Source organism: Nycticebus coucang, chromosome 13 (genome assembly GCF_027406575.1).
Source record: "Nycticebus coucang isolate mNycCou1 chromosome 13, mNycCou1.pri, whole genome shotgun sequence".
Taxonomy (NCBI): Eukaryota; Metazoa; Chordata; class Mammalia; order Primates; family Lorisidae; genus Nycticebus; species Nycticebus coucang.
This window is the reverse complement of record NC_069792.1, coordinates 24,412,605-24,436,809: the sequence shown is the minus strand read 5'-3', so window position 1 is coordinate 24,436,809 and position 24,205 is coordinate 24,412,605. Positions and strand designations below refer to the sequence as shown.

The 24,205-nt window shown below is 40.5% G+C and overlaps 3 protein-coding genes across 3 annotated transcripts; 1 reads left to right on the top strand and 2 right to left on the bottom strand.

The window, feature by feature from the left end:
• The first annotated feature begins 1,214 nt into the window (after positions 1 to 1,214).
• Positions 1,215 to 2,224, top strand: LOC128563785 (proteasome subunit alpha type-6-like). The gene has a single exon (XM_053559249.1). It carries the CDS (start codon positions 1,311 to 1,313, stop codon positions 2,049 to 2,051), a length of 741 nt encoding a protein of 246 aa, XP_053415224.1. The 5' UTR covers positions 1,215 to 1,310; the 3' UTR covers positions 2,052 to 2,224.
• A 19,237-nt stretch (positions 2,225 to 21,461) lies between these two features.
• On the bottom strand, positions 21,462 to 22,058 carry LOC128563789 (adenylyl cyclase-associated protein 1-like). Its single transcript, XM_053559254.1, has one exon. It carries the CDS (start codon positions 22,056 to 22,058, stop codon positions 21,462 to 21,464), a length of 597 nt encoding a protein of 198 aa, XP_053415229.1.
• A 330-nt stretch (positions 22,059 to 22,388) lies between these two features.
• Positions 22,389 to 22,886, bottom strand: LOC128563790 (adenylyl cyclase-associated protein 1-like). Its single transcript, XM_053559255.1, has one exon. It carries the CDS (start codon positions 22,884 to 22,886, stop codon positions 22,389 to 22,391), a length of 498 nt encoding a protein of 165 aa, XP_053415230.1.
• Positions 22,887 to 24,205: the final 1,319 nt, after the last annotated feature.

Sequence of the window (24,205 nt, the reverse complement as noted above, 5' to 3'; positions counted from 1 at the left end):
CCCAAATTCCTGAAGCTCCTGAGTCTAGGCATTAGTTCCTAGATGGCATTTCCAAACTCATGCTGGGCCAGAAGGAAACATGCTGCTGTGGAGGGAAAGACTTTTTCCTGGCAGGATGCAGGATCTGTGAACTAAAGAGCCCTTGGGTCTGGAATACACATCAGAGGTAGCCAGGCAATAGTCACCACTGGCTTCAGGTGAGACTAGGAGGGCTTCAGGTGTGACCTGGTGCAGTCCCAGCTGTCATAGCCACAACAGAGTGCCCACATCAGTCCTCCCCCAAGACCAGTAGACCAGCACAGAGAGTGTGGAATGAGAGTAGAGGACTTTGCCTGATAATCCAGGGACTTCTCCCTTATCTACCTATCCAAGTCCACCCAGGTGGTACCACCAGCAGTCTGTAAGAATCACAACACTACTGGGCATGCTCCCTCCTCCCCCCACCGGTACTGATATAGCTGCAAACAAAAATCCTAAAACAACAGATGCAGGCATGCATATGGAGAGAAAGGAAAACTTATACACCATTGGTGGAACTGCAAACTAGTACAACCTCTGTGGAAAGTATGGAGATACCTCAAAGAACTAAAAGCAATCCCACTACTGGGTCTTTGCCCAAAGGAAAAAAAAAGACATTCTATTTAAAAAAGGGCTTGGCACCTGTAGCTCAAGCAGTTAGGGTGCCAGCCACATACACCAGAGCTGGCAGGTTCGAATCCAGCCTGGAGCCTGCCAAACAACAAAGACAACTACAACCAAAAAATAGCCAGGCATTGTGGTGGGCACCTATGTCCCAGCTATTTGGAGGCTGAAGCAAGAGAATTGCTTAAGCCCAGGAGTTGGAGGTTGCTGTGAGCTGTGACTCCAGGGCACTCTACCCAGGGTGACAGCTTGAGGCTCTGTTTCAAAAAATAAATAAATAATAATAATAAAATAATAAAATTTAAAAAGACACTTGCACCCAAATGTTTATAGGAACACAATTCACAATCAAAAAGGCATGGAACCACCCAAGTGCCCTTCAATACATGAGTCCATTCATAAAATATGGTATATGTATGCCATGGATTATTACTCAGCCATAAAAAAATAATAACTAATACCTTTTGAAACAAATTGGATGGAACTGGAGATCATCCTCCTAAGTGAAGTATCACAGGAATGGAAAAACAAACACTACATGTCTTCACTTTTAAATTGGAACTGAGAGTGCCCCGGAAGCAGTCGCTGCAACTTCCGGGGGGACTTTTACGCCTGGTGCGAGAGCTCAGGGGCCCGGATACTGTGCTTGAAGTAGTAGGTGCACCAAAATGTCCCGTGGATCCAGCGCCGATTTTGACCGCCACATTACCATTTTTTCACCCGAAGGTCGGCTCTACCAAGTAGAATATGCTTTTAAAGCTATTAACCAAGGTGGCCTTACGTCAGTAGCTGTCAGAGGGAAAGATTGTGCAGTAATTGTCACACAGAAGAAAGTACCTGATAAATTATTGGATTCCAGCACAGTGACTCACTTATTCAAGATAACAGAAAACATTGGCTCTGTGATGACAAGAATGACAGCTGACAGCAGATCCCAGGTACAGAGGGCACGCTATGAGGCAGCTAATTGGAAATACAAGTATGGCTATGAGATTCCCGTGGACATGCTGTGTAAAAGAATTGCTGACATTTCTCAGGTCTACACACAGAATGCTGAAATGAGGCCTCTTGGTTGTTGTGTGATTTTAATTGGTATAGATGAAGAACAAGGCCCTCAGGTGTACAAGTGTGATCCTGCGGGTTACTACTGTGGGTTTAAAGCCACTGCAGCAGGAGTTAAACAAACTGAGTCAACCAGCTTCCTTGAAAAAAAAGTGAAGAAGAAATTTGATTGGACATTTGAACAGACAGTGGAAACTGCGATTACATGCCTGTCTACTGTTCTGTCAATTAATTTCAAACCTTCAGAAATAGAAGTTGGAGTAGTTACAGTTGAAAATCCTAAATTCAGGATTCTTACAGAAGCAGAGATTGATGCTCACCTTGTTGCTCTAGCAGAGAGAGATTAAGCATTATTAGTTTACCAAATCTGTGATGCCACCTGTCTACGTGTTTGGAACCAACAGACCAACATTGTGGAGGCCCTTGGACTGAGAAAGGAACCTCTCCCAATCCTCCTCCTGCTAGGAGTGGTTAGGGATCACTATCACTTGCTGGATAAATAAAAGCAATCCTTTTGGAAAATAAACAAATAAATAAATTGGAACTGAATGATCAACCTGTATGTACAAATGGTAGCAAAATTCAATGGAAATCAAGAAGATCGGAGGGAGAAGGAGGGGGATGGATAAATTCATATGTAAAGTATACAATGCACACCTTCTGGGGGATGGACACAAGTATAACCTTGACTCAAACTGTACAAAAGTAATGCAGGTAAGCAAAATGTTCGTACACCCATAACATTCTAAAATAAATAACTCTTCAATTGCCCACACATAGACAGACATTCGCAAGCATCAAACTCATCCAGAAAAACATGACTTCACCAAACAAACTAAATAAGACACTGTTAACAAATCCTGTGAACCTTTCAGGCAAAGACTTCAAAACAGCTGTCCGGAAGAAGCTCAGTCAACTTCAAGACAACACAGAGAAGAAATTCATAACCCTTTCAGAGAAATTTAACAAAGACACTGAAATAAGTAAAAAAATTAAGTCAAAATTCTGGACCTGAAAAATGCATATCGCTCAACAGCAGAATTGATAAAACAGAAGAAAGACGTCGTGAGCCTGAAGACATACTCTTTGAAAATACACAGAAAAAAAAAAAAGAATAAAAAGAATGAAGCATGCCTATAAGATCTAGAAAATAGCCTCAAAAGGGCAAATCTAACATTATTGGCCTTAAAGAGGAGGTAGAGGGAGAGAATCAGGCAGCGAGTTTTTTCAAAGAAATAGTAACACAGAAGCTTCCGAACCTAGAGAAAGATATCAATATTCAGGTCCAAGAAAGCAGCAGAACACCAAGCAGATTTCCCCCAAACAAGATGACCTAAAGGCATTTGATAATCAAGCTCCCAAAGGTAATGGATAAAGAAAAGGTCCCAAGGGAAGCAAGAAAAATGAAAAACATTACATGTAAAGGAACTCCAAAATGTCTAGCAGCAGACTTCTCAGTGGGAACCTGACAGGCTGGGGGAGAGTGGCATGACTTATTAAAAGTGCTATAGGGAAAGAACATGAACCCCAGAATATTATATCCTGCAAAAATATACTTTAAAAATTAAATCAATTATGAAAATTGTTTCAAAGTTGAAAAAAAAGACATGAAAATTAAACAAGACTGTCCCAGAAAAACAAAACCTGAGAGTCTTCATCAGCACCACAGTTGCCCTACAAAAAATGTTAAAAGGAGTTATTCAATCTGAAAGAAAATTACATTAATGAACAATAAGAAATAATCTGAAGATGTACAACACATTGAGAACAGGAAGCACACAAATACAGAATATCCTATTGGTATAATTGCAGTATATAAACCACTTATACTTTGAGTAGGAAGACTAAAAGAAAAACTTATAAAAGATAATAACTACACAACTTTTTCAGAGATAGTATAGAAAGATATAAATGGAAAAAAATGAAGAGTCAAATACCAGAAGGGGGAGTTAAAGTATAGAATTTCCTTTAGATTTCTCTTTGCTTCTTTGTGTGTTTGTTTATAAGCAGAATTAAGTGTCATATGGGGGAAATAATTGGTTGTAAAATGGTTTTTGCAGCCTCATGGAAACCTCAAATCAAAAACCCTATAACAGATACACAAAAAATAAAAAGCAAGATATTAAAACATACTACCAGAGAAAAACACTATTACACAGAAGAAGACAGGAAGAAAGAAAAAACTACAAAACAACTAGAAATCAAATAACACCATAGCAGTGGTAAGTCCTTACCTATCAATAATAACATGGGATGGAAATCAACTAAACCCCTCAATCAAAAGATATACAGTGGCAGAATGGATAAAAAATAAAAAGACCCAAATACCCAACCATATATTGTTACAAGAAACTAATTTTACCTGTAAACGTACACATAGGGTGAAAATAAAAAGAGATTAAAAAAAAGATATTCCATGCAAATGGAAACCAAAAAAGATCAGAAGTAGCTATACTTCTAACAGACAAAATAGATTTCAAAACTGGGCATGATGGTTACTGCTCACGCCTGTAATCCTAGCACTCTGGGAGGTGGGTGGATTGCCTGATCTCATGAGTTCAAGACCAGCCTGAGCCAGAGTGAGACCTCGTCTCTCTAAAAAAAAAAAAATAGCCAGGCACTGTGGTGGGTGCCTGTAGTCCCAGCTACTCGGGAGGCTGAGACAAAAAAAAGGCTTAAGCCCAGGAGTTTGAGGTTGCTGTGAGCTGTGACATGACAGCACTCTACCAAGGATGACCAAGTGAAACTCTATCTCAAAAAAAAAAAAAGAAAGAAAAAAATAGATTTCAAGACGAAACTGTAATAAAAGGACAAAGTCATTATGTAATGATAAAGGGGCAATTCAGCAAGAGGATATAACAATTCTCAATATATCACACCCAACGCTGGAGCACCCAGATGTATAAAGCAAATAACATCAGAGCTAAAAAGTGAGATAGACCCCAATACAATAGTCAATGGAGACCTCAACACCCTATTTTCAGCATTATACAGATCATCCAGATTGAAAAATCAACAAAAAAAATTGTACGTAATCTATAGGTCCAGATGTACCTATTAGATTTTTACAGTGTTTCATTTAACAGTTTCAGAATACACATGCCTCTCCTCAGCTCCAACATCATTCTCAAGCATATATCATATGTGAGACTGCAAAGCAAGTCTTAAAAATTTCATAAAAAAGAAATTGAAATCACGTCAAGTATTTTCTCCAGCCACAATAGGGTGAAATAAATAAACAATAAATAAATAGTAAAACTATTAACAAAAAACAATAACAAAAAGAACACTATTCAAATACATGGAAATGAAACAATATGCTTCTGAATGATCAGTGCGTTACTGAAGACATTAAGAAGGAAACTAATAAGGTTCTCAAAACAAATGAAAATGAAAACACAACATATTGAAACCTATAGGATACAGAAAAAGCAAAATTTATAGCAATAAATGCCTATTTCAAAAAAGTGGAAAAGCTTCAAGAAAGCAACTTAATGCTTCATCTTAACAAACTAGAAAAATAAGAGCAAACCAAACCCAAAATTAGTAGCAGAAAAGAAATAATAAAGATCAGAGCAGAAATTAATAAAATTAAAGCCAAAAAGATCAACAAAATGAAAAGTTGATTTTTTGAAAAGATAAACCAAATTGACACCTTTAGCCAGACTAAGAAAAAAGAAAGAAAATCCAAATAAATAAAATCAGAAATGAAAAAGGAGAGGTTATAATGAATACTTCAGAAATCCAAAGGGTCATTGCATATGAAATCCAAAGGGTCATTGCATATAAAATCCAAAGGGTCATTTCATATGCACTTACATATGAAAAATGAAACACAACCTTAGCCTACGATGAAGGAGGGAAGGGGAGGGAGAGGGAAGGAAAGGGGTGGGAGGGGTACTACTATGAGCAACCACATGCCAATAAATTGGACAACTTAGAAAAAATGGATAAATTCCTAGACACATACAGTCTACCAAGATCAAACCAGGAAAAAATCCAAAACCCAAATAAACCAATAACAAGTAACGAGATAGAAGCATATTATAATGCCTTCCATCAAAGAAAAGTCCAGGACCCAGTGGCTTCCCTGCTGAATTCTACCAAGCATTCAAAGAAGACTTAATACCAATTCTATCTAAACAGTTCCAAAAAATTGAGGAGGAAGGAATATTCCCGAACTCATTCGACATGGCCTTTATCACCCTGATACCAAAACCAGACAAAGATACAACAAAAATGAAAACAATAGGGCTATATCTCTGATGAACACAGATGCAAAAATCCTTAACAAAATACTAACGCACAGATTCAAAACACATTAAAAGATTATTTATCATAATTAAATGGAATTCATCCCAGAAATGCAAAGATAGTTCAATATATGCAAATCAATAAATGTGATACATTTATTGAATGGAAAAGCATTCAATAAAATTCAATATCTCTTCATAACAAAAATAATGCTTTAAAAACTGGGTATAGAAAGAACATGCCTCAACATGACAAAAGCTACTTATCACAAACTCATAGCTAGTTTCACACTGAATGGGGAAAAACTAAAAGCTTTTCCTCTAAGATCTGGAACAAGACAAAGATGTCCACCTTCACCAGCATTATTCAGCATATTACTGGAAGTTCTAGTTAGAGCAATCAGACAAGAGAAAAAAATAAAGAGCATCCAAATTGGAAAGGAAGAAGTCAAATCATCCTTGTTGGCAGACAATATGATCTTATATCTAGAAAAACCTAAAAACTCCACAAAAAAAAAAAAGCTATTAGAACTCATAAGCAAATTCAGTAAAGTTGCGGAATAGAAAATCACATTACAAAAGTCAGTAACGGGCGGCACCTGTGGCTCAATAGGTAAGGTGCTGGCCCTATATACCAAGAGTGGCCGGTTCAAACCCGGCCCCGGCCAAACTGCAACCAAAAAAATAGACGGGTGTTGCGGCGGGCGCCTGTAGTCCCAGCTACTCCGGAGGCTGAGGCAAGAGAATCGCCTAAGCCCAGGAGTTGGAGGTTGCTGTGAGCTGTGTGAGGCCACAGCACTCTACCAAGGGCCATAAAGTAAGACTCTGTCTCTACAAAAAAAAAAAAAAAAGTCAGTAGCATTTCTATATGCCAACAGGAAACATTCTGAAAAAGAAATTGAGAAAATAATCCCATTTACAAAAATAAAATACCTAGGAATAAACTTAATCAAAGAAGTGAAAGATCTCTACAATGAAAACTATAAAACATTGATGAAAGAAATTGAAGAGGATGCAAAGAAAAAAGGAAAGATATTCCATGCTCATGGATTGGAAGAATCAATATTGTGAAAATGTCTGTACTACCCGAAATAATCTACAGATACAATACAATACAATCAATGATATTCTTCACAGAAATAGAAAAAATAATTCTAAAATTTATATGGAACCACCAAAATAGCCAAAACTATGTTGAGCAAAAAGAACAAAAGTAGAGGAATCACATTACCTGATTTCAAATTATACTACAGAGCTATAGTAACCAAAACAACATGGTACTGGCATAAAAACAGACCACAGGGACCAATGAAACAGAATAGATAACCCAGAAATAAATTCACACATCTACAGTGAATTTATCTTTGACAAAGGCATCAAAAACACTCTGTGAGGAAAGGGCAGTCCCTTTAATAAGTGGTACTGGGGAAACTGTGTATTCATATATACAAAATGAAACTAGACCCTTATCTCTCACCAAATACAAAATTCAAATCAAAATGGTTTAAAGATTTAAATCTAAGACCTGAAACTATGTAACTATTAAATGAAAACACTGGGAAAATGCTTTAGGACATTGGTCCGGACAAGGACTTCTTAAGTAATACCCTCAACGCACAAGCAACAAAAGCAAAATTGGACAGATCCAGAGCTAAAAATCTTCCAAGAGCTAAAAATCTTCCAAAATCAAAGGATACAATCAACAAAATGAAGAGACAACCCATGAAATGGGAGAAAATTTTTGCAAACTATCCATCTGACGAGGGATTGATAATTAGAATACATAAGGAGTGCCATCAACTTGATAGGGAAAAATACAAATAATCTGATTTAAAAATGGTCACAAGATCTGAATAGACTTTTTTCAGAAGACATATGAATGGCCAACAACTATATGAAAAAATGCTCAACATCATTACTCATCAGAGAAATGCACATTAAAACTATAATGACCGGCGGCACCTATGGCTCAGTCGGTAAGGCGCCGGCCCCATATACCGAGGGTGGCGGGTTCAAACCCGGCCCCGGCTGAACTGCAACCAAAAAATAGCTGGGCGTTGTGGCGGGTGCCTGTAGTCCCAGCTACTTGGGAGGCTGAGGCAAGAGAATCGCTTAAGCCCAGGAGTTGGAGGTTGCTGTGAGCTGTGTGATGCCATGGCACTCTACCGAGGGCCATAAAGTGAGACTCTGTCTCTACAAAAAAAAAAAAAAAAACTATAATGACATATCATCTCACTCCAGTTAAAATAAATGGCTTTTATCAAAAAGACTGGCAGTAGTAACAAACGCTGGTGAGGAAGTGGAGAAAGGGAAACCCTTGTACACTGTTGGTGGGAATGTAAATTAGTGCAACCATTATGGAGAACAATATGGATGTTCCTCAAAAAACTAAAAATAGAACTACCATATGACCCACCAATCTCACTGCTGGCTATCTGTCCAAAAGAAACTGGTGTATCAAAAAGATATCTGTATTCTCATTCATTGAAGCACTATTTTCAATAGCCAAGATTTGGAATAATCCAAGTGTCCATCAACAGGTGAATAGATAAAGAAATTGTGGTGCAGGGCAGCACCTATGGCTCAGTGGGTAGGGCGCTGGCCCCGTATACCGAGGGTGGCAGGTTCAAACCCAGTTCCGGACAAACTGCAACAACAAAAAAATAGCCAGGTGTTGTGGCGGGCACCAGTAGTCCCAGCTACTCAGGAGGCTGAGGCAAGAGAATTGCCTAAGCCCAGGAGTTGGAGGTTGCTGTGAGCTGTGATGCTACAGCACTCTACCGAGGGTGATAAAGTGAGACTCTGTCTCTAAAGGAAAAAAAGAAACTGAGGTGCATACATACAATGGAATACCATATTCCTGAAATCGCATTCACCTTTAAAACTCTGACTCGATGACTTTATTCTACTTGTACAAGAGGCAAAATCGCCTGGAACAGAACCCCTCTGCATTGCTTTTATAGCACATTTTTTCCCCCTTGCTTTTATTAAAGTTCCCTCAAGCGCTAAAAAAAAAAAAAAAAGAATGAAATCCTGACATTTATAGCAACATAAATTAAACTGGACATTACGTTAAGTGAAATAAGCCAAGCACAAAAGGACAAATTTCTCATCTTCTCATTCATATGTGGGACCTAAATATTAAAACAATTCATCTCATGGAGACAGTAGAACATTGGTTACCAGAGACTAGGAAGGTAGTATGGAGTGGGAGACAAAGTGGGGATGATTGATGGGTGCAAAAATATAATTAATTGGATAGAATGAACAATATTTGATAGCACAACAAAGTTATAGTACGCTTTAAAATAACTAAAAGAGTAGAATGTAATGATCCTAACACAAAGAAATGATGAAACACTCGACGGGATGGACACCCCAGCTACTGTGACTTGATCAATACACATTGTATGCCTACATCAAAACAGTACAAGAGGCCGGGCACAGTGGCTTATGCCTGTAATCCTAGCACTCTGGGAGGCCAAGGTGGGTGGATTGTTTGAGCTCACAAGTTGAAGTCCAGCCTAGCAAAAGTGAGACCCTGTCTCTACTAAAAATAAAAAAACTGAGGCAAAAGGATCTCTTTTTTTCATTTATTTATTTATTTTTTATTCTTAAATCATACCTGTGTACATTAGTGCAATCAAGGGGTACAATGTGCTGGTTTCATATACAATCTGAAATATTCTCATCAAACTGTTCAACGTAGCCTTTATGGCATTTTCTTAGTTACTGTATGTAGACATTTGTATTCTGCATTTAGTAAGTTTCACCTGTACCCATTCTAAGATGCACTGTAGGTGTGGCCCCACCCATTATCCTCCCTCCACCATGACCTCCCCCCCTTCCTTCCCCTTCCTTGGCCCTTTCCCCATAGTCTTGTGCTATAGTTGGGTTATAGCCTTCATATGAAAGCTATAATTTAGCTTCATAGTAGAGCTGAGTACATTGGATACTTTTTCTTCCATTCCTGAGATACTTTGCTAGGAAGAATATGTTCCAGCTCCATCCATGTAAACATGAAAGAGGTAAAGTCTCCATCTTTCTTTAAGGCTGCATGATATTCCATGGTATACATGTACCACAGTTTGCTAGTCCATTCATGGGTCAATGGGCGCTTGGGCTTCTTCCATGACTTAGCAATTATGAATTGGGCTGCAATAAACATTCTGGTACAGATGTCTTTGTTATATTGTGGTTTTTGGTCTTCTGGGTATAAACCTATTAAAGGAATTATAGAATCGAATGGCAGGTCTATTTTTAGGTCTCTAAGTATTCTCCAAACATCCTTCCAGAAGGAACATATTAGTGGGCATTCCCACCAGCAGTGTAGAAGGGTGCCCTTTTCTCCACATCCACGCCAACATCTCTGGTTTTGGGATTTTGTGATGTGGGCTACTCTTACTGGGGTTAGGTGATATCTCAAAGTAGTTTTGATTTGCATTTCTCTGATGATTAAGGATGATGAGCTTTTTTTTCATGTGTTTGTAGATTGTGCGTCTGTCTTCTTTGGAGAAGTTTCTCTTCAAGTCCCTTGCCCACCCTGAGATGGGGTCATGTGTTCTTTTCTTGCTAATACATTTGAGTTCTCTGTGGATTCTGGTTATTAGACCTTTATCGGAGGTATAATCTGCAAATATTTTCTCCCATTCTGGGGAGTCCTCCTCATAAAATATTCACCCAGGCCAATTCCTTCAAGAGTTTTCCCTGCACTTTCTTCAAGTATTTTTATAGTTTCATGTCTTAAGTTTAAATCTTTTATCCAGTGAGAGTCTATCTTAGTTAATGGTGAAAGGTGTGGGTCCAGTTTCAATCTTCTACAGGTCGCCAGCCAGTTCACCCAGCACCATTTGTTGAATAGGGAATCTTTTCCCCACTGAATGTTTTTAATTGGCTTGTCAAAGAGAAAATAATGGTAAGTAGCTGGATTCATCTCTTGGTTCTATACTCTGTTCCAGACATCTACTTCTCTGTTTTTGTGCCAGTACCATGCTGTTTTGATCACTATAGATTTATAGTACAGTCTCAGATCTGGTAGCGTGATTCCTCCTGCTTTGTTTTTATGGCTGAGTAATGTTTAGCTATTCGAGGTTTTCTCTGATTTCATATAAAATGAAGTATTATTTTTTCAAGATCTTTAAAATATGGCAATGGAGCTTTAATAGGAATTGCATTAAAATTATATATTGCTTTGGGTAGTATGGACATTTTAACAATGTTGATTCTACCCAGCCATGAGCATGGTATGTTTTTCCATTTGTTAACATCTTCAGCTATTTGTTTTCTCAAAGTTTCATAGTTCTCTTTGTAGAGATCTTTAACAACCTTTGTTAGGTATACTCCCAAATATTTCATCTTCTTTGGCACTACTGTGAAAGGAATAGAGCCCTTGACTGTTTTTTCAGCGTGGTTATTGTTGGTATATATAAAGGCTACAGATTTGTGGGTGTTGATTTTGTAGCCTGAGACATTGCTGTATTCCTTGATCACTTCTAAAAGTTTTGTAGTAGAATCCCTAGTGTTTTCCAGATATATGATCATATCATTTGTGAAGAGTGAAAGTTTGATCTCTTCTGAACCTATGTGAATACCCTTGATAGCCTTTTCTTCCCTAATTGCAATGGCTAAAACTTCCATTACAATGTTAAAGAGCAATGGAGACAATGGGCAACCTTGCCTCGTTTCTGATCTAAGTGGAAATGATTCTAATTTAACTCCATTCAATACGATATTGGCTGTGGGTTTGCTGTAGATGACCTCTATCAGTTTAAGAAATGTCCCTTCTATACCAATTTTCTTAAGTGTTCTGATCATGAAGGGATGCTGGATAGTATCAAAAGCATTTTCTGCATCAATTGAAAGAATCATATGGTCCTTATTTTTTAGTTTGTTTATGTGCTGAATTACATTTATAGATTTATGTATATTGAACCAGCCTTGAGAACCTGGGATAAATCCCACTTGATCATGGTGTATAATTTTTTTGATGTGTTGTTGAATTCTGTTTCTTAGGATCTTATTGAGTATTTTAGCATCAATATTCATTAGGGATATTGGTCTATAATTTTCTTTTCTTGTTGGGTCTTTCCCTGGTTTGGGGATCAAGGTGATGTTTGCTTCATAGAATGTGTTGGGTAATATTCCTTCTTTTTCTATATTTTGGAATAGGTTTAGTAATAAAGGTACTAGTTCTTCTTTAAAGGTTTGGTAGAATTCTGATGTAAAGCCATCTGGTCCTGGGCTTTTCTTTTTAGGGAGATTTTGTATAGTTGATGCTATTTCAGAACTTGATATAGGCCTGTTCAACATTTCCACTTCGTTCTGACTAAGTCTTTGTAGGTGGCATACTTCCAGGTATTGGTCAATTTCTTTCAGATTTTCATATTTCTGAGAGTAGAGTTTCTTGTAGTATTCATTAAGGATTTTTTGAATATCTGAGGGGTCTGTTGTTATTTCATCATTACCATTTCTGATTGATGAAATTAGAGATTTTACTCTTTTTTTCCTGGTTGGGTTGGCCAAAGGTTTATCTATTTTATTGATCTTTTCAAAAAACCAACTTTTGGATTTATCGATCTGTTGTATGATTCTATTGTTTTAAATTTCATTTAGTTCTGCCCTGATTTTGGTTATTTCTTTTCTTCTGCTGGGTTTGGAGTTGGAGTGTTCTTCCTTCTCCAGTTGCTTGAGATGTCCCATTAAGTTATTAACTTCCTCTCTTTCTGTTTTCTTGAGGAAGGCTTGCAGTGCTATAAATTTCCTTCTTAGGACTGCCTTTGCAGTATCCCAGAGGTTCTGGTAATTCGTGTCTTGATTGTTGTTTTGTTCCAAAAATTTGGTGATTTCCTTCTTAATCTCGTCTATAACCCATCTATCCTTCAGCATAAGGTTGTTTAGCTTCCATGTTTTTGTATGGGTATGCAGGTTCCTGTTGTTATTGAGTTCAACTTTTATTCCATGATGGTCTGAGAAGATGCAAGGGATAATTTCTATTTTTTTTAATTTGTTGAGTTTAGATTTGTGGCCTAGGATGTGGTCGATTTTGGAGTATGTACCATGGGCTGATGAGAAGAATGTGTATTCAATTTTGTTGGATTGAAATGTTCTATAGATGTCTGTTAAGTCCAGATGTTGAATGGTTGAGTTTAAATCTAACATTTCTTTGCTTAGCTTCTTTTTGGAAGATCTATCCAGCACTGCTAAAGGGGTGTTAAAATCTCCAACTACTATGGAAGTGGAGGAAATAGATTTGCTCATGTCTGTTAGAGTTTCTCTCATAAATTGAGGTGCATTCTGGTTGGGTGCATAAATATTAATAATAGAGATCTCATCATATTGAGTATTACCTTTAACAAATATGAAGTGTCCATCCTTATCCTTAATTATTTTGGTTGGTTTAAAGCCAATTGTGTCTGTGAACAGGATTGCAACACCTGCTTTTTTCTGCTTTCCTTTTGCCTGGAGTATAGATGACCATCCCTTCACCTTGAGTCTATATTTGTCTTTTAATGTAAGATGCAATTCTTGTGTGCAGAAGATATCTGGCTTGAGTTTCTGTATTCAGTCAGCCAACCTGTGCCTCTTTAGAGGGCAGTTTAAACCATTCACATTAATGGAGAATATTGATAAGCCTTTCGAGAGTCCAGTGGACATTTTTAATCCTTTTGCGACTGTGGAAGTTGGAATTTGATTAAAATTTTCTGGGTGAGTTTACTTTTGTGGTGGAGGATTACGCTGGTCTTTATGGAGGATAGGTCTGAGAATATCCTGGAGAGCTAGTTTAGTTATGGCAAATTTCTGCAACATGTGAATGTCATTGAAGTATTTAATTTCTCCATCATAATTGAAACTCAGTTTAGCTGGGTATAGGATCCTGGGTTGAAAGTTATTTTGTTTTAGGAGATTAAAAGTCGATGACTATCCTCTGCTACCTTGAAAGGTTTCAGCAGAGAGATCTGCAGTTATTCTAATATTCTTCCCCTTGTAGGTAATGGTTTTCTTTCATCTGGCAGCTTTCAGAATTTTCTCCTTCATATTAACTTTAGTGCAATTGATTATGATGTGTCTGGGGGATGTCTTATTTGGGTTGAGTCTTGCTGGAGTTCTGAAACTGTCTGCTATCTGAATTTCAGAATCTCTTGGCATGTCTGGAAAGTTCTCCTTCGTAATCTCATGGAGAAGAGACTCTGTGCCTTGTGAAGCCACTTCATTGCTTTCGGTGATCCCTATAAGACGAATATTGATTTTCTTCAAATTATCCCAGAGCTCTCTGAGAGAGTGATCTGTTTTTGCCCTCCATTTCTCTTCCTCTTTGAGAGTTTGGGAGCGTTCGAAAGCTTTGTCTTCAATGTCATAAATCCTTTCTTCTGCTTGCTCCATTCTGTTACTGAGGGATTCTACTGTGTTTCTCAGACCTTTGAGGGCTGCAACTTCTTGTCTCAATGTGTCAAAATCTTTGGTCATTTGGTCTTTGAATTTGTTGAATTCTTGAGATATCTTTTGGGTTACTGCTTGGAGTTCTAATTTGATCTTATTTGCTATCCAGATTCTGAATTTGATTTCTGACATGTCAGCTATTTGTTTGTGCATGGGATCTTGTGCTGTGTCTGCCCCATTGATCCTTGGGGGAGTTGATCTACTCTGATTATTCATATTGCCAGAGTTTTTCTGTTGATTTTGCCTCATGATTGTTTTTCACCATTGCCTCTGGCCGTCCTCAGAGTTGGGGAGGTGTCTCTCCAAGATTAGACCCCAGCGGGATTACTCTATTGTTGCTGGATCTTTGTAGGGAGTGACCATGTGTATTTCCTCTGGGACTGCCCCAGCTAGGTTGTTCTGGTTGTGGAAGCAACTCCAGTGTGTGACACACCCGGATCCAGCAACAGGCAGGAGGTGGTGCGCACTGTTCTGGGAGTGCCTGGTGCCCAATGACTTTGGTACAGAGAGCCCAAGGCTTCAGCAGTCTCTTGCCAGGAGAAGGGCTCTGCGCAGAGGCAGGGAGGGCTCCAGAGGGCATATGGCTCACCTTGCCAGATGAGCGGGCCAGTGTGGAGGCCTAGAGGACACAGGAGGGAGGACGCAGGATTGCACAGCTCCTGCAGTTCCTGTTCAGGGAATGTGGAGGCCCGGTGGGTGCAGGTCGCAGGTCGGGGTTCATGGCACAGCTCTTATGGAGGTCCGGGTGGCGCCAGGCCCAGGAGTTTGAGGTTGCTATGAGACACCACAGCACTCTACCCAGGGCAACAGCCCAAGTCTCCAGTGTGCCCAAACCATCTCACTCTGCCCCTAAGGGTTAAGGCTGTAAGGCAGCTCAGTCCCTGCCTTTAGGCTGCTCAGTCACTAGGTTACTAGGTCTCGCCCGATCCTTGCTCTGAGACCCTGAGGGCGGAGCTTGCTGGGGCAGTTCTCTACAATGGCTCCCTGCGGCCCAGCTCAGTGGCTCAGTCTGGGACCCTTGACAATGCCCAAAGTTCTCTGCACTCCTGCTCAAGCTCTCCCCAAGGCAGTTCAACTGAGTGCCAAGTCCAAAAACACCGAAACAGTTCACAGGCAAGGTCTTTCCGGTTTGCAGCCTCACTGCTGCTTATACTTATGGTTGCTGGCAGGATTAGGTCGATCGAATACACGCAACCACTTGCCAGTTTTCCACTGTTTTTGTCCTCCTCTTGGGGTCCAGAAGTCCCTTGCTGACTCCCTGTATCCTCAAAGGGATAATTATAGGCAGATCCCACCAGCCAGAGATGCCTGGAGTCTTATCTCCCCAGATTCACCGTGCCCTGTTGCAGGGAAGCTGTTACTCGGCCGCCATCTTTAATGGCAAAAGGATCTTTTAAAACACAGAGTTGGAGGTCACTGTGACTGATGTCATAGCACTCTAACCAGACACAGCTTGATACTCTGTCTCAAAAAAAAAATCACAAGAGGCTGGGCACAGTGGCTCATGCTTATAATCCTAGTACTTTGGGAGATGAGGTGGGAGGATTGCTTGAGCCCAGGAGCTCAAGACCAGCCCTGCCTGAGACTCTGTATCTACAAAAAATAGAAAAACTAGTTGGGCATGGTGGTAGGCACCTGTAGTATAGGCTACTTGGGAGGCTGAGGCCGGAGGATTACTTGAGCCTCAGAGTATAGGGTTGTTGTGAGCTACAATGATGCCACTGCACTCTAGCCTGGGGCAACAAAGTGAGGCCTTATCTCAAAACAAAAACAAAATTACACGTACCTTATAAATATTTACAACTATATGTACCCATAATAATTAAAATTTTTAAAATGACAAAAACAGAAAATGTGCACTCTGTTTTGAAAAATTGTAGAAAAGCCCTTTCTCTCATGTGCATAACTTCTTCTTTCTTCAAATTATACTGCCTTGCTAACTTGGAAAATGTATCCCTTATAAATTTGAAGAGTTTTTGTTGTGCCCTTACAGTTTTGGTAAACATTAAATGACCAGTTCTAGGAGTTGTCAAACATTGTCTAGGAAGCAGCTGCAGAGGTCTTTGAGAACACTGACTTGCAGGTTTTTGATATCTTGAGTCACTCTGGGTATCTTCCATTCACCCCTCCAGACTGCTCTCCACCCCCTCCACCCTCCTCTGTGTTCCGGGAAGTGTAGAGATGAGGTCAGCTGGCTCCTTTTTCTCCTGGTCTCATCGGGTCCTGCCAGTGGAGAGAGCAGCAGGAGAGCTTGGGGAGATAGCAGAGAGCAGTTTCTGTCTGCAGGGTTACTTCCCAGTGGGCTAATTGCATAAAGGAGCCAGGCAGTTCTGTCAGACAGACCCTCTCTGCCTGGTGATTCCTGTATGTGCTCCCCTGCCCTTGACCCCTTAGTCCTGAAGCAGTAATGGAGTGCCACCACTTTTAGCCTGGAGGTGCTGCAGCATTCTTCGTGGTTTTCCTACACCTGCTCCACACCTCTGTAAACTTGTCCTTTATTAAACTCTGCTCAAATCACCCTAATTTAAATGTGTCATCTGTTTTGTGCTGGGGCCTTGACTGACACGGTAATTATTCCATATAGTAAAGTCTTTTACAGTGCATCATTAACTTACTCATACTTGGATAACATTTTTTGAAGTTTTGCTAAGTAGTAGACCTTAAATGTTAAAGTGCCCACGTTTGATGTAAGTAGTCATCAGTTTGCTGTAGGGAGAACGGAACAGCGCTTTACGTAGGTATTTTTGTTGTTGCCATGTTACTACAGCCTATTTGTTTTAATTTTCATCTGTTCTTCCCTGTGTGATTTTAAAATTTAAGTTATGTTAAGGCATGAAACGGCTCTTTCTCATTTGATCATTGCTTGGTTCGCTTTTTATCCCTTCTGATTTCGGGACTCACAAATTTATGACCACCTTGAAGACAAAGATCGAACATTTTTCTGTTTGTATTCTCGGCATCAAGCACCGGACAGATGTTTTGAACAGATGGAGAATAACATCTATCCTGGACCCCAGTTATTAGGGAACAAAGGTAATCAGACAGCGCTCTGCCCACCTGGACACTGCCCTGTCCCTCTCTGAAGCCCGAGCAGTGACTGCCAGAGATGTTACACACTCTCACAGCTTAGTCAGACAGCTTATATGTGAGTCAAAACTTAAAGATGAACCAGAACCTACTTTCCATTTTGAAGTAAATTTCTGTTCATAGAGAATGGCAATTAGTAGGAATGTCAAAGAAATCCTCTAGCCTGACAACTCACTGACAAGACAGCTAAAATGTATGAGACAGAGCCATTTTTCTTTGTTGCACTGAAAGTAAAATGTGGTTAACTCATGAATGTTTAAATGGGATCATTTCCCCAGAGGAAAAAAATGCTCATCTTGGAATTTTTGAAAGAGAAGAGCATTAAAGGCAATAGAAGTCTGTGAGCTACCTCAATTTCTAGTTATCCCCAAGGTCTCCATTGCTTTGCCTTCTCCCCACACTCTGATCATCACTAAGTTTTGACCCACATGTACGACCTTTCTGACTAAGCTGTAAGAACATATAACATGTAGGTTTCTCTCTTACTCACAAGATTGCTTCCTTGTCTCATAGTCTCTCTGGCACTTGGCCATTGTTTTAAACTGTAGAATGCTAAAACTTTCGTTTTTAATTTTACATGCCTAACTATCCTCCTCTAATTAATTAGGAATGAATTCATTTTTATCATCTCAATTAAATGTCATTTAATTTTAAAGTTAATTTATATTAAGATCTTCAGGCTGGCTGCAGTGACTCATGCACTCTGGGAGGATCACTTGAGGTCAGGAGTTGAAGACTAGCTTGAGCAAAGCAAGACCCTGTCTCTACTAAAAACAGAGCAATTAGTCAGGCACGGTGGTGAGTGCCTGTAGTTCCAGCTGCTCAGGAGGCTGGGACAGGAGGACCACTTCAGCCCAGGCGTTTCAGGTTGCTGTGAGCTAGACTGACACCATGGCAGGTGGTGACAGAGTAAGAATCTTCTTAGTATAGTTTATAGTTTCAAACACTGTAAGTAATCCAAGTATCTAACAATAAAGAGCAGATATGCAAACTGATACAGTAAGCACTGGCAAATGAGCCTGATATGGTTGCCGTATCAACCCTCTGGTGGACTTTTCTCCTTAAAAAGAAACAAACCAAAGTTCTCCAGATCCGAAAGGCTAAATCTTCAACAAACTGCTAAGGATTACTAAAGCCTAGAACCTAGACCTTTTCTACAATTAGGTTTTGTTTGTTTGTTTAAAATTAAGAAACTAAAATAAACAAAATAAAATTAAGAAAGTTCTGGGAATAATGGTTAACACCTGGAGTCCTAACACCTTAGTCCTAGCACTTTGGGAGGCTGAGGTAGGAGAATCACTTGATACCAGCCTGGGCAACATGGCAAGACCCCCTATGTTGACAAAAAGTAGAAAAATTAGCTGGGCATGGGGCATGTGCCTGTAGTCTTAAGCTATTTGGGAGGCTGAGGCAGGAGGATTATTTCAGCCTGGGAATTTGAGATTACTGTGACATATGATGACTCCACTGCACTCTACCCAGGGTAACAGAGTGAGACTCTGTCTCAAAAAACAAAACAAAACAAAACTTTCTCATGGCATTTGCCTTAACGTAATATCAGGAAAGGTTTACGTTAATGTAACTCTGTAGGAGGATTTGTGCAATTGACCTAAACCTTTTGGCCTCTAGGCTTCAAGCTCTGATGGAATAACTACCTTCTAAGTTTCCCATGATTTTTGCTAATTGGGTTCTACTCATTCATTTGAAAATTGCCCACCCCAGTTTTCTTTATGCAGAATAACAATCCATGTAAATCTCTCAGCCTCAGCTGCCCAGGGCCACACAATCAAACCATGGTCTTAATTCCTAGAGGAAATCACTAGCAAGGAAAATGGCTATTTCCACAAGCCGTGGGGTTTTCCATAGGATGCCTGTGATGATGCCATCAACTAATCAAAATAAAAGAATTACTGTTCTCAGGATTTAGCTGAATTACATTTGCAGATCAAGGGCAATTTTCTACAAACAATTCTATTTATTCACTAGAAAAGAGAAGAGAACTAAAAAGAACAAAGGGTGTAGTTTTGAAATGCCTTTGGAAAGCTAGCACAATGTAATGGCCACTATTGACCTTATAACTTTACAAAAGAAAAAGACTCTTCCATGGGCATTATGGAAATCCCCAGGAATTCTTAAAAAACTCAACTAAGAAATTCATTGAATGGTGAAACCAATTATTAGGGGTGAGAGGAAAGGAGCAAGATGGGGAGAAGAAATATGAGATCATACAGTTGTTCAGGTGCAAGGAAAAGTTCAGTTCCATAAACTCTTTTTCTTAATAGTGGGACATATAGGATGAATTGAGGACTGAGATCAACTAAGCCAGCTAAAATACTATTAAAAAAATAAAACAAAATAAAATACTACAGTGAAGAAATTCAAAGAGCAATTTGATGAAAACTGTAAGATCTCACCAAAAGAAAGAATACAAGGCCAATTAAATTATCTAAGCAATGTTTTCATAAGTCACTGACTCTTCATGAGCAAGAAAAGATAAGTAATAAACAAGACTTAAAACAGTGACGTCTGATTATTTTATAAATATTGCGTGAGCAGTATTGTTCTTTTTGTTTACTCTAACTCTGTTGGCCTGGGTAGAGTTCCCTCGCATCATAACTCACAGCAACCTCAAACTTTTGGGCTCAAGTGATCCTCTTGCCTCAGCCTCCCAAGTAGCTGGGACTATAGTCACCCACCCCAACACCCGGCTAGTTTTTTTTATTTTTAGTAGATACAGGGTCTTGCTCATGCTCAGGCTGTTCTCAAACTCTCGAGTTCAAGCAGTCCATTTACCTTGGCCTCCCAAAGTGCTAGGATTACAGGTGTTAGCCATCACAGCCAGCTGTGTGAGTAGTATTGTTTTTTTTTTTTTTTTTTTTGGTATTAACTTTATTCTATTTTCTGTATAACTTTAAGTACATAAAGGTTTATTTCCCCAGGCCTCAGGAAATGGGTATAAATCACAGGACTATCTCTCTTCCCACCAAAAAAAGTTGCATATTTTGGTAATTGTTTGTCCGGGGTGGGGGTGGGGCTGAAATTTATATTAGTAATGCTGTGTAAGATTCTTACATCAACTGAGACCTAAAACCAGTCTGCAGGGGAGGTTTTAGTCCTCTGGTTCAGGTGCCTGAACAGAAGCTGTTAAGTTGTTGAGCATGACAGAGAAAAGGAGGCAGTGAAGATAGATGACAGGCACCTAGCAGGTAAAGAGGAAGGAATGCCAGACATCTTGGAGTGATGTGTTGTTTTTCCTTTAAAGACATCTTTAGGGAAAGGTAGGAAGGTGCTAGGCAGGGAGCCCAGAGAAAGAAAGAGTCCAAGACACCTTTAATGGCCCTGGATGAAGGGCACTGCTACAGTAGCTAGTACCAAAGAACCTCCTATCTCATGGTTGAAACAGACCAGGATGGAATGCAGAATAAAAGGAATGCTTATAGGGAACAATTCGCTTGGATGCCAGATGGCCAAGCCTCGGCTTTTCATCCGGTTCTACCCTTGCCTTCACTTGTCAACATTGAAAAGTTAGTTTGGTTAGAAGAACTGTCTGGAATCAATGCCAGCTTCTACTACCCTCATGCTCATTGTCAGAAAAAAGATTAACTAGTGTGAACATTCTGATCTGTTAATTCCTAGGACTGTTTTATTCTTCTCAAAGGACTGTCTGTTGGTAGAATAACACCCACAAAGCCAAAAGCTGAAAGGCACCAGTCCTGCTCCGCAGTTCATTAAGAATGGACTGGTGGTGTGATTGAACTGATATGGAAAGGTCGCACCTTCCTGCAGAAGATCAACTGACTTGCTATCCCACCTCAAATCTCAGCCTGAGGTATATTTCAGTGAAGGCAGGTAGCTGTGCTTCTCAGAGTAGAGAAGCAGTCTAAGAGCAGAAAGGTAGAGGAAATCTAGAAAAGAACTGTCTTGATACAGATTTATCCCATGGTGTGAAGGGAGAGGGCAAAGAACCCAGTGGCACTTCGCTTAACCAGCAATTTCTGTCACTGTGGTGACCAGCTTCTGCCCATTCCATAGGGTCTTGAACTGCTCAGGGACTGAAAACTCATTAAAGTCACCGCTTTCCGTAGGAATGAGGACGTTCATCTCAGAAGATTTGGCACTGACTATCTCACAATCCAGGGAATTCTTGCTCAAGTAAGCATGGCAGCCATCTGTTTTGTTGATGGAAATGGTTGGCACTTTACCCGTTACCTGAACTTTGACATCCCTACTATTGATTATCTCCACGATGCCCACCACGTCATCAAATACCAGACCAAGTTTCTTACAGTTATCTACTGTAATGGAGTTAATTTTGCTCTTGATTTGCAATGTGGTGTTGACACATTTGTATATGTAAACCACCTGTTTCAGCTCTGTGTCATCAATCACCAGGTTGGAAACATTCTCCTGATTTTCCACTCTCCACTTCTTGCCTTCCAGTTCAAGTAGAGCTGGCTCCTTCTTTGTGGTTGGTTTGGGGGATGGGCTGGTTTGGGGTTTGGGTGCAGAGAATGGCTTGGGGCCACTGCGTACCGGACCACTCTGAGCCTTCAAGGCAGGGTTCTTGTGAGTCTTCATGTCATCAGATACATGTTTTAGGGCATGTGTGATGGTCTCCCCCTGATTAATCTGCGCAAACAATGCTGAACGGGATGTAGATTCATCAGAGCCTGAACTGGTGGGGACTGGGGGAGGAGGTGGTCCTGGCGGTGGGGGAGGAGGGCCTGATCCAACAGAGGGGCCAGATGGTAATCCACTCAGTTCTTTTGCCACAGGCCCCGTCTTGCTCCAGGACAGTCCAGTGGTATGGAACTCCTTAATGTAACCCTGCAGCTCTGTCCATATACTCAAGTAAGCTTTGACCCAGTCTACATGCTTCTTATTCACATTTTTTTACTCCTTGAGGACTCAGTTTGTATAAAACATGGCAGCATCGTTCATTTCTTTCACATAAGGTCCAGGCTTGGGAGCCATAGCCACCCAGCCCAGGGCCTGGATACTTTCACTGACAGCTGACAAGTGATTGAACAACTTGCTGCCTCGGTTCTTCTCCTGAAAAGTTATCACTTCTTGGATCTGCTCTGAGATGGGTGCCAACAAATCAGAAAGCTTATTACCTGCTGGCTGCTGACACTGAGAGGCTGTAACCAAGAGTGCTCGCTCCAGCTTCAGACCTGTGTGGACCATCTCCGCATGTTTCTGCACGTCTCCCCCAATTTCTTTACTGATCTTCAAGTACTCTCCCACAGGACCAGCAAGCAGTGAGTCAAATGCTTGCACATATGGAATTGCCCCTTTTGATGAACTGTCTCCATACCCACAGTGCATGTCAGAGGTATGGGATACTGCCTCCAGGCGGCCCACTGCCCTCTCCAATCTTTCTACCAGATTTTGCATGTCAGCCATAATGTACCACCTCGGTTTCCCCGTTTGTGACTTGGGAAGGCATTGATTTGGGCTCACTAGGCGTGCTCGCCTCCGCCCATGTCTCACTGCCCAGGGTTAGGAAGGTCTGAGTAGTATTGTTAATGGAAAGGTGCTAACTGGGTTGTAGATATGATGAGGGGCCATATTGGACCATTCAGACCAGATCCACAGTGTTTGGGTCCTCAAGGCACCACATCAGTCCTGGATAAGAGAGAAATAAGTTTCCATCTAATTAGAACCTCTGTTATATAGGTGTCTTATTATAGCAGGAATTTCTCTCTCTGCCGAGTCCTTGATCCCAGAGATTGAAAGAACGAATCCACGGACCACTTGGGTCAGCAAAAGGACAAATTTTATTGATAGATAAGGATAGAAGAAAGTCTAAGTCTTTGGCATGCTGAAGGAGGTTTCCCAAGCAGCTACCCCAAGTGGGCCTTGTGTCTAGGGGTTTATATGCTGAAGGGGGGTTCCCACGCAGCTATCCCCAAGTGGGCCTTGTGTCTAGGGGTTTATATGCTGAAGGGGGGTTCCCAAGCAGCTATCCCATGTGGGCCTTTTGTCTAGGGGGTTATATGCTGAAGGGGAGTTCCCAAGCAGCTACCCCATGTGGGCCTTGTGTCTAGGGGTTTATATATGCTTTTCTTACCCTATGGGCAAGCAGGTTTGGGGAGATGGAATGTCACAACAGTTTGGCACCAGGGACTTGAGAGGAGAAGTTAATTTTAAGACTGCCCTTGTGTATAAATTTGGTCTTGTTTAGGGTGTGTTCTCCGCTCCAAGAATGGAGGCTTAAGTGGGATGCTGGTCAGACTGGCTTTGAACCTGCTTAGTCCTAGAGAATGTGGTTGAGCTTACTTAGGCCTAAGAATGGAGTTCATGTCCAGCCCTGAGCGGGAGAAACCTGTGTCATTATAACACTGGTTAGGGAGGACTCTTAGAAGAAGTTATATTTCAGCATAAAACAAAGTGGGAAAAGAAGAATAAATTGTGCATACATTTGGGAAAAGTACATTCCATGCTCAGGGAAGGATTATTTGTCGAGGTCTGAGTGTGCTGATCATCTTGGAGGAAGAAAATGGAGATTGTGTGGCTGGAACCAAATGAGACACTCCAGTGATCTGTTAAGGAAAGGGATGGCCCGCAGGTGTGGTTTAACCTTTGTCTTGAAAGGCCTTAGGCCTGTTAAATGATTTAGCAGCTTTTCCCTTTACAAATGGTACCTCCCAATGGTGGGAGCAGGACCAGGTGTGTCTGACTCCCCTCTCCTCAAGGCCAACAATTCAGTTTTAAGGTTTTTC